The sequence below is a fragment of the Scardinius erythrophthalmus genome (assembly GCF_964197995.2).
Source record: "Scardinius erythrophthalmus genome assembly, chromosome: 5".
Lineage (NCBI taxonomy): Eukaryota > Metazoa > Chordata > Actinopteri > Cypriniformes > Leuciscidae > Scardinius > Scardinius erythrophthalmus.
Genome location: NC_138225.1, coordinates 8512533 through 8528352, shown reverse-complemented (window position 1 = coordinate 8528352; position 15820 = coordinate 8512533). Strand labels below are relative to the sequence as shown.

Sequence of the window (15820 nt, the reverse complement as noted above, 5' to 3'; positions counted from 1 at the left end):
AAAAATGATTAATACATACCAGTGATTCTGCAGAAACGCTGAACTGAAGGCAGCACTTCGCTACCGACTTCTCAACCGTCTATGCTTCTCACCCCCAGCTGCAGACAGAGACCTAACCGCCGAGTTTCACACTGCGCATGCGTTCAGGGTTCAAACTGCGCACGCGCTAACAAAAAACGCGGACTTCAATGAAAACTAAAACGATTTAGTTTGAACAACAAAACATTGTACGTTTTCATCATTTAAGTAACGAATTTGTTGAATCAACTTAGTATGATGCATGAACACTTCCAATAAAAATATCTCAGTTCATTTGACTGTTTTATGTTTATTTGGAGAACTTTCAGTAAGTTGGCTTTTTTACAATGTATATATATATATATATATATCTTTCTGTGAAATATTGTGCTTGCAATGACAGACAACAATAAATAGACAGGAACAGTATACAGAGAGCGCTTGCTGAAGGCAAATATCTGCGCTCTGTTTTCAGGTGTGCTTTATAATTTCCTGGTCGATGACGTTACCCGCCTATGACATCTCGTCTCTCCATTGGACTGATTATACACGTGCTTGACAACGCAATCACGCAGGAGCGTTCCCACAGCGTCTCGACGCAGTTCGAGTTCCTATGAAAGGGAACTGACAGGCATGGAAAAAATGCATAGAGGCAATAAAAAAGAAAGAAAACAAAACACATTAAAAGTACAAAATATTACTCACAAAATATACAAGTTTTTAATTGATATTTAATCAAAAACAACTTGAATAGAATTGTGACAAAACAACTTACAAGCCTAAGTCTCCATTGTTCTCCATTTAATTTTATTACTTTCTAAAAAATTTGAGGACTTTTTTTTGTACTCTTCCATACATTTTGAATAGTGTGTCAATTTATTTTCTAGCTATGTAGAAAAAATTTAAACTAATGCAAAAGCCCACTCTTGACTGTAATTTCTTCACTGCAACAATCTATCCCCATGACACAAAGAAGCAGTGCAGCACCTTTATAACGCCATTTATCTGGCTGTCAGTCAAATCCATAGAATTGTTTAAGAGCAGGTCAATAGCTGGTGTTAAATGTGCTTAGTGTCACTCACTCATATTTCCCTATTGAAAAAAGCCTCAGTTGAAATCTTAAACTTTAAATCCAATATGGTGCTTTATTGTGTTCTGGAATAGTGGTAGATCACTATGTTAGTCATTGTTTTACAAATCATTTTGTTTAGTCTGTCTGTTTGTAAGATGCCTGTGATATGTATATGACTAACATTGGCATGTGATTGGCTGATCATGAAAATTGGCCAACTGTTGCTTCATCTGGCTCGAACAAACTCCTGCTTGTGTTGTCATGTCTAAATTTGATAGCTAATTGAGCGATTGAGTCAACATGTTGGTTTTTAATGACTGGCTGTTGGTTCAAAAAGCAAAAGAGAAAAACGTACAGTATGATGTTTTTCTGCAAATTAGATGCCTGCCTCTAGTAGTTTTCTTATTTTTAGCAATATTTGCACCAATTAAACACAAATCCGCCTGCTCTGTAGTGATGCTGGTTTGTATTCACTAGTAGGTCTGTTTCTATGCCTGCAGATAAAACATTTACCTGCTGTGAGACAATGAGTTTGTTAGGTAAAATTTTAACTCTGGTCTGTAATGAAAGACTGCTCTCTTTCTCTCTGCTTCTTCATAGGATGAAAGGATTTCAAGTAGCATGTACATGCCATGGTATATTAATATGGTGATCATTCTGTATCATATCAAAGTACAGTGGTATTATTTGATAGCATCTGTAGGTATGCCTTGGTGCCGCAACAGTACTTTTTTTTTATGGATGCTCTCAAACTACTGTTTGAAAGTCTGTTGTCAGATGTTGCATCATTTTTCAATTGGCTTTTGTTTCAGTTTAATCTTTACCAATGTATTTTATTATTATAGTAAATGTAAGATTAGTTTTGTAAAATTTCTGGAGTTTGTTATAATTTGCATCATCTTCTATAAAACTTTGAGTGGTTACCGTAGAAACAGGCAAGGAAGGGTTTTGTCTAACATTATCACTGCAGTATAATGGAGTTTATACTATTGGTCATTTGTTTTTTACATATTAGTATTTACACACTTTAAACTATTTTAAAATAACTTGTATTATTTTTAACCATAGTGTATTTATCACCTGTATATATATATATATATATATATATATATATATATATATATATATATATATATATATATATATATATATATATATATATATACATGTATACATGTATACATGTATATATGTATGTATGTATGTATGTATGTGTATATACACTCACCTAAAGGATTATTAGGAACACCATATACTAATACTGTGTTTGACCCCCTTTCGCCTTCAGAACTGCCTTAATTCTACGTGGCATTGATTCAACAAGGTGCTGAAAGCATTCTTTAGAAATGTTGGCCCATATGATAGCATCTTGCAGTTGATGGAGATTTGTGGGATGCACATCCAGGGCACGAAGCTCCCGGTCCACCACATCCCAAAGATGCTCTATTGGGTTGGGATCTGGTGACTGTGGGGGCCATTTTAGTACAGTGAACTCATTGTCATGTTCAAGAAACTAATTTGAAATGATTCGAGCTTTGTGACATGGTGCATTATCCTGCTGGAAGTAGCCATCAGAGGATGGGTACATGGTGGTCATAAAGGGATGGACATGGTCAGAAACAATGCTCAGGTAGGCCGTGGCATTTCAACGATGCCCAATTGGCACTAAGGGGCCTAAAGTGTGCCAAGAAAACATCCCCCACACCATTACACCACCACCACCAGCCTGCACAGTGGTAACAAGGCATGATGGATCCATGTTCTCATTCTGTTTACGCCAAATTCTGACTCTACCATCTGAATGTCTCGACAGAAATCGAGACTCATTAGACCAGGTAACATTTTTCCAGTCTTCAACTGTCCAATTTTGGTGAGCTCGTGCAAATTGTAGCCTCTTTTTCCTATTTGTAGTGGAGATGAGTGGTACCCGGTGGGGTCTTCTGCTGTTGTAGCCCATCCGCCTCAAGGTTGTGCGTGTTGTGGCTTCACAAATGCTTTGCTGCATACCTCGGTTGTAACGAGTGGTTATTTCAGTTAAAGTTGCTCTTCTATCAGCTTGAATCAGTCGGCCCATTCTCCTCTGACCTCTTGCATCAACAAGGCATTTTCGCCCACAGGACTGCCGCATACTGGATGTTTTTCCCTTTTCACACCATTTTTCCCAGTAACTCAATCAGTACATCAATCCCAGTAACTGAGCAGATTGTGAAATACTCAGACCGGCCCGTCTGGCACCAACAACCATGCCACGCTCAAAATTGCTTAAATCACCTTTCTTTCCCATTCTGACGTTCAGTTTGGAGTTCAGGAGATTGTCTTGACCAGGACCACACCCCTAAATGCATTGAAGCAACTGCCATGTGATTGGTTGATTAGATAATTGCATTAATGAGAAATTGAACAGGTGTTCCTAATAATCCTTTAGGTGAGTGTATATATATATATATATATATATATATATATATATATATATATATATATATATATATATATATATATATGTATACATGTATATATGTATGTATGTATGTATGTGTATGTATATATATATATTTATATATATATATTTATATGTATATATGTATACATGTATATATGTATGTATGTATGTATGTGTATGTATATATATATATATATACACACACACACACACACACACACACACACACACACACACACACGTATTACAAGTCTTACAGGCAGGTCTTACAATTAGGTAAATATAACCTCAGATGAATGTTTTCCACATGTAAATAATCTAACTGTAAAATAATTGACACACATGACATATTTCTGTCATTATTTATTGAACAAAACTCGGCCAAAATGCTGAAGCCATGGGTGGCAAACTAAGTACAGGATGCTTCCATAGGAATAAAGAGGGTAAGTAGCAATCAGATGCTGCTAATCAAATGTCTTTGACTTACCTGATCATCAGCAAGTGCAATCACCTTTATAAAAGCAGACGTTTTTGCAGTTCACTGGTCTGGAGCATTCAGGTGTGTGTTAACACAATGCCAAGGAGGAAAGACATTAGCAATGATCTTAGAGAAGCAATTGTTGCTGCCCATCTAGGAAGGGTTACAAGGCTATTTCCAAACAATTTGAAGTCCATTATTCTACGGGAAGATTATTTACAAGTGGAAAACATTCAAGACAGTTGACAATCTTCCCAGGAGTGGGAGTCCAAGCAAATTCACCCCAAGGTCAGACCATGCAAAAAATCGCACAGCACCCAAGAACTAAACCTCAGACTCTACAGACCTCAGTTAACATAAAAGATGGGACAAGTATGGTTTGTTGCATCTGAACAAACCACAAGACTTCTGGAACAATGTCCTTTGACATCGATAGCGTTTTGACGAGACCAAAGTTGAGATGTTTGGCCGTAATGCACAGTGCAAAGTTAGGTGAAAACTAAACACAGCATATCAGCTCATATCAGCTGTCCATCACGCCGTTGGAGGGTTGATGATTTTTGGCTTGTTTTACAGCTACAGGACCTGGGCACCTTGCAGTCTTTGAGTCGACCATGAACTCCTCTGTATACCAAAGTATTCTAGAGTCAAATGTGAAGACATCTGTCTGACAGCTGATATTGGGCAATGCAACAGAACAATGATCCCAAGCACACCAGCAAATCTACAACAGTATGGCTGAAAAAGACAAGAATCAAGGTGTTGCAATTGACTTTTTTTTACTGGCCCAGTCAAAGTCCAGATCTTAACCCGACTGGAATGTTGAGGCGGGTTAAGATCTGAAAATTCTAAAGGGTGTCTTTTCTTTTTCACATGGCTGTGTATATATACAGTGCTGGGTAGTAACTGATTACTTGCAATCTGGATTACGTAATCAGATTCCAAAAATTAAGTACTTGTAATTAGATTATATTAAATTTTAAAATCCTCATAATCAGATTACAGTTACTTTTCTATTGATTACATGATTACATGTTATTCTCACAATGGCAGTAAATTATTAATTATTCGTAAATCATTGATTATACTACTTTGCTATTTTTTAAATGTTCCTTTCTATAAAGTCTACTGCTTATATACATTCAGAAGGTCTTCCAGATTTGTGGAATCGCACACACAGACCAGCCAGTAGTCATGTGACTGACACTGAAACCGAGAGCCACACAGCATGTGATCACTGGATTTACAGAAATCATCTCACTTTTAAGAAGTTTTCTTAACATTGCAACATTGCATATCTAATCATCTCCTGACAAACACATTAATTATAATTTTGATTATCACTCAGTGAGTCATTTAACCATGCATAATGGTTATGTAATATTTAATGCACTTTTATGTTGTTGATAACAAAGAATGAAATATATATTCTTTGTCTTTGCATTTTTATATCAATATGGTACAAGATTATCCTATTCAAATCAATGTGATAAATGAGTTAAAAATGAATCTAAAAAGTAGTCAGAGAACATTACCTAAAATGAGTAATCTAGAATACTAGATTAGGTTTTAAATGGGATTTGAGCAAAAATAAATACTTTTTTCTTTTTCTTTTTGCTCATTTGAGCAAAGACTCTCCCATACACTTTGAAGAGTGTGTCAGCTTATTTTCTAACTTCTATACTAATATAACTAATAACTAATAACTATAACTAATATACACTGTATGTATGTATATATATATATATGAGAGCTTGTAGAATGTGATATTTAATAATGGATTTTAATACTTAAAGATTGAAAGTTTGGGACTGGGGCAAGAGTAAAACAAGCAAAAATATCAAAAGTAAAAGGTAAAAAGTTTATTGTTAGCTTCATATAACAAAAAGTTAAAATTAGTTTTGATAAAAATCAACCAATGGGGCATTAAAGTGCCTATAGTTGGAGAAACACTCGTATACAGTAGTTATTCTGTTTTCCCTCTCAAGATCACTTGTGTTTCAATAGAGGTCCAGCACTCCAGAACAGAGATCATATCAAAGCTCTGATCTAATTTGGAACACTGTGTACATCCTTGATCCTCCTGTAAGACGCAGCCGAGCAGAATGCAGAGGTCACAATAGAGATACACTCGCATCCGTATTTGATATAAGCCTCATGGAATGCACATTGACAGAGGCAGTCATCAGGAATCTCAAGTGAATATATAAGTGGATGCAATCAAATGCAGAAATCTGGTTATGAACGCAAGGCTCCTCATATTTTTTCAGACAGTATTTTATACTTTAGGATAAGGCAGAGCAGATTATCCTGTTTATGTGTGTGTGTGTATGCGTACTTGTCCTCCTATCTCCCTGTTAATCATAAACAAATGGAGTATAATTGAGCGTAGACAATCTGATGAATGGTCTTTTGAACTAGCAGTGCTGTGGGAAGCGAATGCAATTATTGTTTCACAAGTCTCCATTTAGGTTTTTATCAGATCTCTTCCATTTGAGCGATGACAGAAGACATCAAATTTCAAATCTTCAAATTCTATCAGATTTATCTTTTGGTTTAGCATTTAGGATTTATATGTTAAATAACGATCCCAGGTTTTTTGAACTTCTGTGAAAAATTTGGTTTGGTTTTGCCTTTGCGCTTGCTAACAATTCATAATGAAGTCACTATAATGTTCAAAAGTTTAGGTCAGTAAGATTTTTTAAATGTTTTTGAAAGAAGTCTCTTGGAAATATCATGTGACACTGAAGACTGGAGCAATGATGAAAATTCAGCTTTGCATCACAGAAATAAATTATATTAAAATATATTCAAATAGAAATCCATTATTTTAAATCGTAATATTTCACAATATTACAGGTTTTTTTTTGGTATTTTTGATCAAATAAATGCAGGCTTGATGAGCTTAAGAGACTTCTTTCAAAAACATTAAAAATAGTAATGTTTCCAAACTTTTGACCGGTACTGTGTGTACACATATATTATACATTACTTGTACAATCTCTGATATGTGCAAACATCTAACAACAAATCAATTTAATTCCATATTAATGCGTCAAAATTCTTGTTAATCATAAACGACCTTTGTTAATCCAAGTAATAGTTCATGATTGATTATAAATGTATTCATTATTGAACATTTGTGTCTACTATCATATTGTTGTTGCTACGATTTTGTTAGTTTTGAAAACCTCTTAACCATGGTAAAAGTCACTGTATGGCTTCTTGTAACTTAATGCTTTGTTTTACAACAATTTTGTCACTCATTCGGTCAGGTATGGGAACTGGAATTATAAAACCTCTTTTATGTGCTTTATGAAAGAGATTTTAAGGTTTTTAACTGTCTTGATTTTTGAATACCTTGTAATCTGTGTTTACAAGTTTTAATTCTATTTTCTTGTGTTTATCTAATCTAGATACTCTGTCTGTTCCCCGCTGGTCCCCTCAGATACCTCGTAGAGACCTTGGCAACTCTATAAAACACAGGTGAGTTTTGTGCATGCATGAGTGTGTGGTAGTAGTTACAATATGTCAAGCCAATTAACTCATGTGGTTGTGCAGCTCCAGTCATGCCTGCTCACATCTGACGACTCGATTTCCCCAAGTACCACTGATCCCAAGTCAAACAAAGAGCCTGCGTTTGTGCTTATACAACAAAACACTGAAGATTTTGTGATGCAAGTTATAGGGCCCTATTTTAACGATCTAAGCGTACGGTCTAAATCGCATGGCACAAGTGCACTTAGGGCATGTGCGAATCTACTTTTGCTAGTTTAATGACGGGAGAAATGGTCTAAAAGGGTTGTCCCTGTTCTCTTAATGAGTAATGGGTGTGTTTTGACCGTAACGTGCAATAAACCAATCAGAGTCTCATCTCCCATTCCCTTTAAAAGCCAGTTGCGCTCGCGCCATGGTTGATTTGCTATTTACATGGCAGAATTTGCACACCTCGTTTTCAGACCAGCAGCCCATGGGCGAATAGCAGATGCATTTGCTATTTAAACAATGTGGCGCAGGACGTGAAAATGGTAACTGCGTCGGGCTGTAACTAGCAAAATACACTTGCGTCGCGCCTAGCGCCGCATTGCACCACTTGTATGATAGGGCCCATAAAGTTTATAATGAGATCTTGCCATGGCTTAGCCATCAAAAGACATGCAACGTTCACCAAGGCTAAAAAATGCCTTGTTTTTCACGTCTCCTTTTCCTCATACTTTAGATTTAGGCTGCATTCCAAATGGGACAAATCCGCCATCTAAGGGCACTTCGGAGTGAGAACAATCATGGCCGCCATATTGAAGTCATGTGTGCTCAAAACTGGTCCCTTCAGAGGCCCTGTTCCAAATGGCACACTTCATATGCCCTGACAAATGTGACACCCTATGGCATCATGGACTTTACGATCACACGGCGGCCATTGCAAGTCCACAAGACTTCCACAAGAGTGTCCCATTTGTCATTTTAGGATTCAGAAGGTGTTCACAAGTGTCCCCTTTGCAGCCGATATGCGCCTTTGATGCGCACTTTTGTAGAGCCCTCACATAAGTGAGCTCCGCAGGAGACTTCTACCCAACAGTCAAAGCGCTGTCACGTCAAGCAAGTGCGAACCCGTAGAAAGACCGCAAGTGTTGGGTATGCCATTTGGAACAGGGCCAAAATCAAAGGGTATAACTGATGGACTCTCCACTCCCATGATTCTTTGCCCAAGCAAGCAGTATACATATTTGTGCGACGGTGCCTCCTTAGTTGGCTTGGCAAGATACGTTTTTTGGTCCACTACACCCTTCACCCCTTCGAAGGCCTCACTCTGGGGTAAACGCTTCGAAGGGATTAGGTTATAGGGATGAGCCCTTCAGAATGGAATGCAGGTGTGGAAATGAATGTCAACATAGATGGACAACTGCCAGTTTCAAAACGCAAGCAAGATAAACAGATCCAAAAAATTGAAACGCTCATGTCAACTTTAAACTGAGATGGCTACGGTGATGTGAGCTGCGTACTAAAGCCAGCCTCCTCTTTTATGAGACAGCACGGCTTCAATCTAATGAAGACACTTTGACACTGTCAGAACCCATTAGTCATATTCTATTAACTGTCAGCTTCTGTTCATATCAGAGAAATAGATTGGCAAATGCACAGTGACCCTTCAGAGGAACTCCATTGCAGGAGATTTGAATGGCCCTTTCATTGTGGAGAACAGCAAATGTGACTACATGTAAACAAAAAGAGACCGAGATAGAAAAAATGAAGAAAAAATAGAGCGTTTGCTATACAATTCTGCTGAACAATCACCAATGCATCCATATGGCCTTTGTCCTCATGTATATTTGTCAAGGGCGGATGCTTAGTTGAGCGCAAATGAGATATTGAGAGATACTCGGTTACTATTAAATTACCCTGAACTGAGAATTACTGCCAAAGTGTCTATCTTTGTGCATATGCTGCACATATCTGTCTCTCGATGAAAAGGTTACTTGGCAAACGTGATCACTGCAGTGACACATTCGCTCTTTCATCTGAAGAGTTTAGGAGTGGTTGTCAAAAGGTCAGAACCATCTGTCAATAGTTTGACAGCGAAGCAAAACAAACCCATATGGTCTCATGCATTTTAAAAATGGATGAAATTAGATTCTAAAAAAGGGTCATTAATGAATTGCATCACTCGTTTGTGCTTCTGCAGGTTTTCCACGAAGTATTGGATGTCGCAGACGTGTATCGTGTGCGGGAAAGGAATGCTATTCGGCTTGAAATGCAAAAACTGCAAGTAAGTGCTTAAATGCCACAAAAAATTTGAAATTATGAGATACTAAGTCATAATTATGTGATAAAAAGTAGACATTTAACAAAATTATAAGAAGAAAATTATAAGATACTAAGTCATAATTATGTGATAAAAAGTAGAAAGTATGACATAAAAGGTCAAAATTGAGATAACATTTAAATTTAAAGAAATTTAAATGATGAGATAAGTTATTATGAACAAAAAGTTATTTTTATTTCATAATTGATTTATGACGTTGATGTAAATGATTTTTTGTAATTTACTTTTTATCTCATAATTCCAATTTTTTGTCATAATTTTAACATTTAATGACTTTTCATGTTATTTTTTTCTTATGTGGTAGAAATGGGTTTTCATATGTTTATGTATATTATGTATATTATATTATCTGAAAATAATTCTAGACATTTATTAGCCTGTTCTGAACCTTAAAATGCTAGATAATATATAATTTAACAACCATTTCATGTTTCCCAACCCCTTAGTGGCACCAAACAGCTTATAGCATAAATGGCTCAGCCTATTATAAACCTGTGTTTGAGAAACCTGTTAGGAAACGATCATTAGCTAATTAGTATTAGATATGGCTTGGGCCTCCCCTTCAATGTAAGTATGTGAAATTTTTCACCTGTTTTATTATCAGCTGAAATTTCACAAAGTGGAAATCCTCTGAATGATAAAATGGGCAAATAAAAATCCCATAGACTGATATTGAAACCATATCTGTAGATCAGAACTCGGACCAGTAAGCAACCACCCAGATACAAAAAAAAAAAAAAAAAAAAAAAAACATTAGCAAAATGCTAAAATTCAAGCAATGGTTGTGATGTGTTTTGCATGGGCAAACACCACTTCCGTTTTCTTGAAGATCAAAAGATAATAAAAAATCAAGTCAATTTTGTAATTCTGTCTTCTGAATCTCTGCACATCATGTGTAGGCCATAAATGTCAAGTGTTCAATATATACTCCACTGTTTATTACCATCTCTTAAACCATCTCTTATGATTACACAAATCTCTGAAAAGGAAAATTCCTACCATTTCAGCTTTGTAAAGATGTGATTTGATGTTTTGGTTTTCATCAAAGCCTCTTTAGAATTCAGGGCGAGACACTTTGTGCCTGCAGTAGTGTCAGTATAACATTCAAATTGAGCATAATTATCATTATCATTAAAAGATTATTTGAATAAATTACTTTCCTAATAGTTTCCACTCTACCACCCTTGACTATGGCATCTTGTTACTAAGATTCTTGCTGGCTTTTGACACCCTCCAAATGATGGCTGCATATTAAGTGTTTGTTTTGAATATTCATTGATTTGCTTGTACAAGAGCAAACTAATAAACATTTCTGTCATGCTTTCTTTTGTCAGATTGAAGTGCCACAACAAATGCACCAAAGAAGCACCGCCCTGTCATTTACTCATATACCACAGAGGAGGTAGGGAATCATTCAGAGGTATTTAAACTTTTATGTTTTCTTCTTCTTCTTCTTCTTCTTTTTCTTCTTTGTTAACTCCATGAATGAATGCTAAAATCCATTGTACTACACAAGGCAGGCCATTAATTATGGTTCAAATACTGTATGATTTCAGAAACTGCAATGTTCCTATACACAGCATGTTTTCAGCCTCATAATTCCTTTATATTCAATTGAACATATTTAATTACAGGCTTTATCTATATATAAAGAAAAACATTGCATTTTGAAAATTGGTTCCCAAACAAGAGAATGTATTTAAAGGGAATAATTCTGGGAACAATGAAGAATGTTTTTTTAAAAGACTGTCATAGTTAGTGGCTTCACATCTGCTTTGCATTAATGTACTAATTTGTCTTGTTCTCTGTGAAGCATTATGTTTAACCTTCAGTCTGCAACCTTCTTACCATTTTTCTCTTTTCTCTCTTTTTTTTTCTCTCCAACTGTGTGCTGTTTTCACCACCTCATCTTTCCCTCATTTGTGATGTTGCAGATCAAGGAACATCTCAAGGTGAGGGAGCAGGTTTGTGCCCCTTAAGCACTTTATTTCATTTTTCATACCTTCAGGTTTGTTTTGGCAATGTTTCAAGCGTCATATGAATATATATATATACTACAAATCAAAAGTTTGTTGTTTGTAAGATTTTTTTATGTTTTTGAAAGAAGTCTCTTCTGCTCATCAAGGCTGCATTTATCTGATCAAAAATACAGTAATAATGTAAAAGATTATTACAATTTTCTATCATAACATGTTTATAAAATAGAATTTATTCCTGTGATGTCAAAGCTGAATTTTCAGCATGATTACTCTTCAGTGTCACATGATCCTTCAGAAATCATTCTAATATGCTGATTTGATGCTCAAGATTTTTTTTTACTGTTATCAATGTTAAAAACAGTTGCGTTGCTTAATATTTTTGTGGAAACCCTGATACATTTTTTCAGGATTCTTCTCGATCAAAAGAACAGAATTTATTTGATATAGAAATCTTTTGCAACATTATAAATGCCTTTACTGTCATTTTTGATCAATTTGATGTGTTCTCGCTAAAGAAAAGTACTTATTTCTTTAAAGAAAAAAATCCTACTGACCCCATTCTTTCGAGAGGTATTGTATATCAATATATTACAGTATATGAAAAAATGAATATATATAGCATAGCAAATATGTTTACCCAATTTTAATATACTTTCTACTATACTTTCGATCTTTTCTCTGCTATATTCCCTGGTCGTTGCTGTGATATTTCTGATATATACTGTACATAATACATGGTTTAGTGGCTCTTCCATTAAAATGTGACAAGACTTTTCAGAGTTTTTCTGTTACCGTGACAACTGCCTCTTGTTACCGTGGATACTATGCTGTTTCTCTCGCTCTCTCTCTCTCTCTTTTAGCTCGTCAGCTCGTCAGGACCGAGTCGGTACCATGTGACATAAACAACCCCCTCAGGTACTCAGACCTCCACATTAGCCAGACTCTCCCCAAGACCAACAAAATCAACAAGGTAAGAATAGTTACGTAGCATTACATCTAAGCAAACACATCTCAACCCTACATCCCTCCACTGTCAACATCTTTACAAAACTATCTCGGGCAGATTGGCACTACATGTCCTTCCTGTAATTTTCAACACGTTTGCTTTTGCTTTTTATTGAAATAAGTTGCATCAAAAGCAATTTTTGCAGACCAAAACCAAACAACCTTCCTGTAGTTTTCCACACAACTGGTTTTCTTATACTGTATGTGTATTGGAAAGCAAAGCACGACTAGATGAGCGTGACATTTTTAAGACAAGTCTATGTTTAAAAACGTGTCTTGAGAACCGCGCGTTCAATTCCATTTTATTGCGCTTTATTTACTGTAGCTGCTTTTAAATGCAAGAACACGTCCTCTGTCTGTGCTCTCCTGTGTGAAGGGAACTGACTTCATATCCAATAAAAATCACTTCAAGAAATGCTGGGGAAAAATAACTGCAAAAGAATATGCTGCTACAGGATGTGTACCTAATATATATGTCAAAGGAATAACTGTGACAAAGTATAGTTCACTGCAAATTTAAAAAATGTTTAATAATATGAAACGTGTAACTTTCTGTTATGTACTGTATGAAAGTCTTAAAGTCAGCATGAAACGGAAGTTGCAGGAGTTTATCCAACTGTAACAGCTTCTCGAACAAGAAAAAATGTAGGGCGGGACTTGATTTTTTCCATCAGGAATTGATTGGATGGTTGGATGGTTGTGGTTTGCCATTGGTCGATCTCGTGTGAGTGACAGGTTGTCCCGCCCTCACACCAGTTAAAAAAACACGTCATCAGAGATTAAAAGAGATTTTGCTGCAAGAAGGAGGGGACGTTATTTTGATTAAAGATTATAAGGGGAAAATTAATTTTAAAAAAAAAATAATGTTGTGCATGGGTTAATCATTTATAATAAAAACAGCAATATTCCGAAAATTAAGAATGGTCAATTTTGACAATTCATGGCGACTTTAAGAATTATTTTTTGTATCCACCTTATTTTTAAGGTAAGAACCAGCGTTGCTATTTGTAACTTGAATGTTTGAGAATTCTGGTGTCATTCGTTTCCAGTTATTTTACCTGTACAAAAACATCATAAACAAACTGGTTTGTTGCCAAATAGTTTTACCGTTTACTGTACTTTGTTATTCTTCTAGTTATTTACCTGTAGCGCCTAATAAATTGGAAATATTGCATAACGGTATCGTTTTCAAAAACTTGCACTTTGAAACTCTTTTTCAAAAGTTATAAAAATGCATAAAAATTGCAAATGTTATATTCAAAACGCATAAAATGTTTTTAGTTGAAAATGGTGTTGTGTAAACGGCCCCTTAGTCATGAAGGAATTGAGCTGCTGCGTCTGTGCACCTGAAGAACTTTCCACTCCCATCAGCACTTTTATGGGATTGTGGTATCATGCTAATTTGCCCTGTTTAGTAAATCTGGCCCTTAATCACCAGAAATAGTATCCAAAAAGCCTGGCATAATGACTGGCATAGCATAGAATTGGCTTTTTTGTTGTCTTATCAAATACAGTACATACCACTCAGTCTTGCTGGCTATTGGTGTGTTCCTTTTTCCAACACAATGTTGGACAGTTTTTCTAATGTAGCACGACTCTCCAGTTGTCAGCCCACAGGAGATCAGGTCTACAGCCGCCACACCACTGGTTTTTGATGAATATTTTACCGACCGTGAGAATGAAGCCAGGTTTACTGATGTCTGACCGTGCCAGTAATGAGCAGAGTAGGGAGTGTTTTTTTGTGTTACGAAAGGTCTGTCTCTCTCTGTTTCAGGACCACATCCCTGTGCCATATCAGCCCGACTCCAGCAGCAACCCCTCCTCCACCACCTCCTCCACCCCTTCATCTCCTGCTCCCCCTCTGCCGCCCAGCGCGACACCGCCGTCTCCTCTGCACCCGTCCCCGCAGAGCGCCAGACAGCAGAAACAGTCCAACCTTACAGGTACCAACCCAGAACAGTTTTATTTTAATTGTGGTCTGGAGCCCTGTGCGCATGATTTGATAATGAGCCAAAGAATAGAAAATCTGAAAATTGTAGTTCACTTGACATCATAAATTGCTCATTTGATTAGTGATATAAAAATTGTGCAGAAATATAAATGTTTATTAATTGTTGACATTTCTTAGTTATACATTTTTCAAAAATCATAAAACCAAAATTTTTTTCCTGATTTAAATTAGACAGCATGTTTACATGCACACCAGTATGCTAATAACTTCCAAAAATCAGCTTATTGAAATAACCCGTTGTCCCGGTTTATATGCAAACCAGTAACCCGGCAATGCAAGTAAACTGCGTTTACAAGACTTTTTTATTAAATCAGGTTATTCCCTGGTAGTGATGTCAAACCACACCTAACCACTCTCACGACTCTGAGTATTTCATATGTTATGTCAGTTGTGATGTTAAATAATGCATTGAAAACCCAAGAGTGTTCCAAAATGTCAGTGGGAAACTTACAGACTCATATTCTCCTCTCATGCAGTTACGGATGCAGCGTTTTGACTGTACCACTCTTCATGAGATGACAACACATTTTTATAATTTCTTGGGTCAAGAAAGAGTCTGAGCTTTTGATATATTTCCTCCTCTCCTATCGTGAAACGCTCACTCTGTCTGGGTGCTCTTAAATCCACAGAAAAAAGTAGGGCGGAACTTGATTTCGTCTTTCGGGAATTGATTGGATCGTAGGAAGTTGGGTGTTGCTATCTACATGGAAGCAGATCTGAATGCCAGTTTGGAGTCATTTGTGGAGGATACACTTTTTACCTTATTCCGATAAAAGAAAACGGGTTAACGCATTTACATGACCATGTGCATTGATGGCTTTTTAAGCATAAACGGGTTAAGAATGTGCATGTAAAGGTGCTGATTGAATCCCAGATTTTTAATGTGGTCTCAATTTCTGTATCCTAAAAGTCGGTATTTCTATATTCTCTTTGTGATAAACTGTGGTGAATTTTGCAGAGCAATAACACACGCCAATAATCACCTGGGGGTTTGTT

At 36.3% G+C, this 15820-nt stretch overlaps 1 protein-coding gene across 1 annotated transcript in view; it reads left to right on the top strand.

Moving 5' to 3' along the window:
- ksr2 (kinase suppressor of ras 2) overlaps window positions 1-15820 on the top strand; it is a gene marked incomplete at both ends in the record, with an annotated part of 103390 nt that overhangs the window by 66014 nt on the left and 21556 nt on the right. The window contains 6 exons of the mRNA XM_081365076.1: window positions 7425-7494; window positions 9689-9772; window positions 11164-11249; window positions 11764-11781; window positions 12669-12778; window positions 14588-14756. Coding sequence (XP_081221202.1) covers window positions 7425-7494; window positions 9689-9772; window positions 11164-11249; window positions 11764-11781; window positions 12669-12778; window positions 14588-14756 — 537 coding nt within the window. The remainder of the gene's footprint in view (window positions 1-7424; window positions 7495-9688; window positions 9773-11163; window positions 11250-11763; window positions 11782-12668; window positions 12779-14587; window positions 14757-15820) is intronic.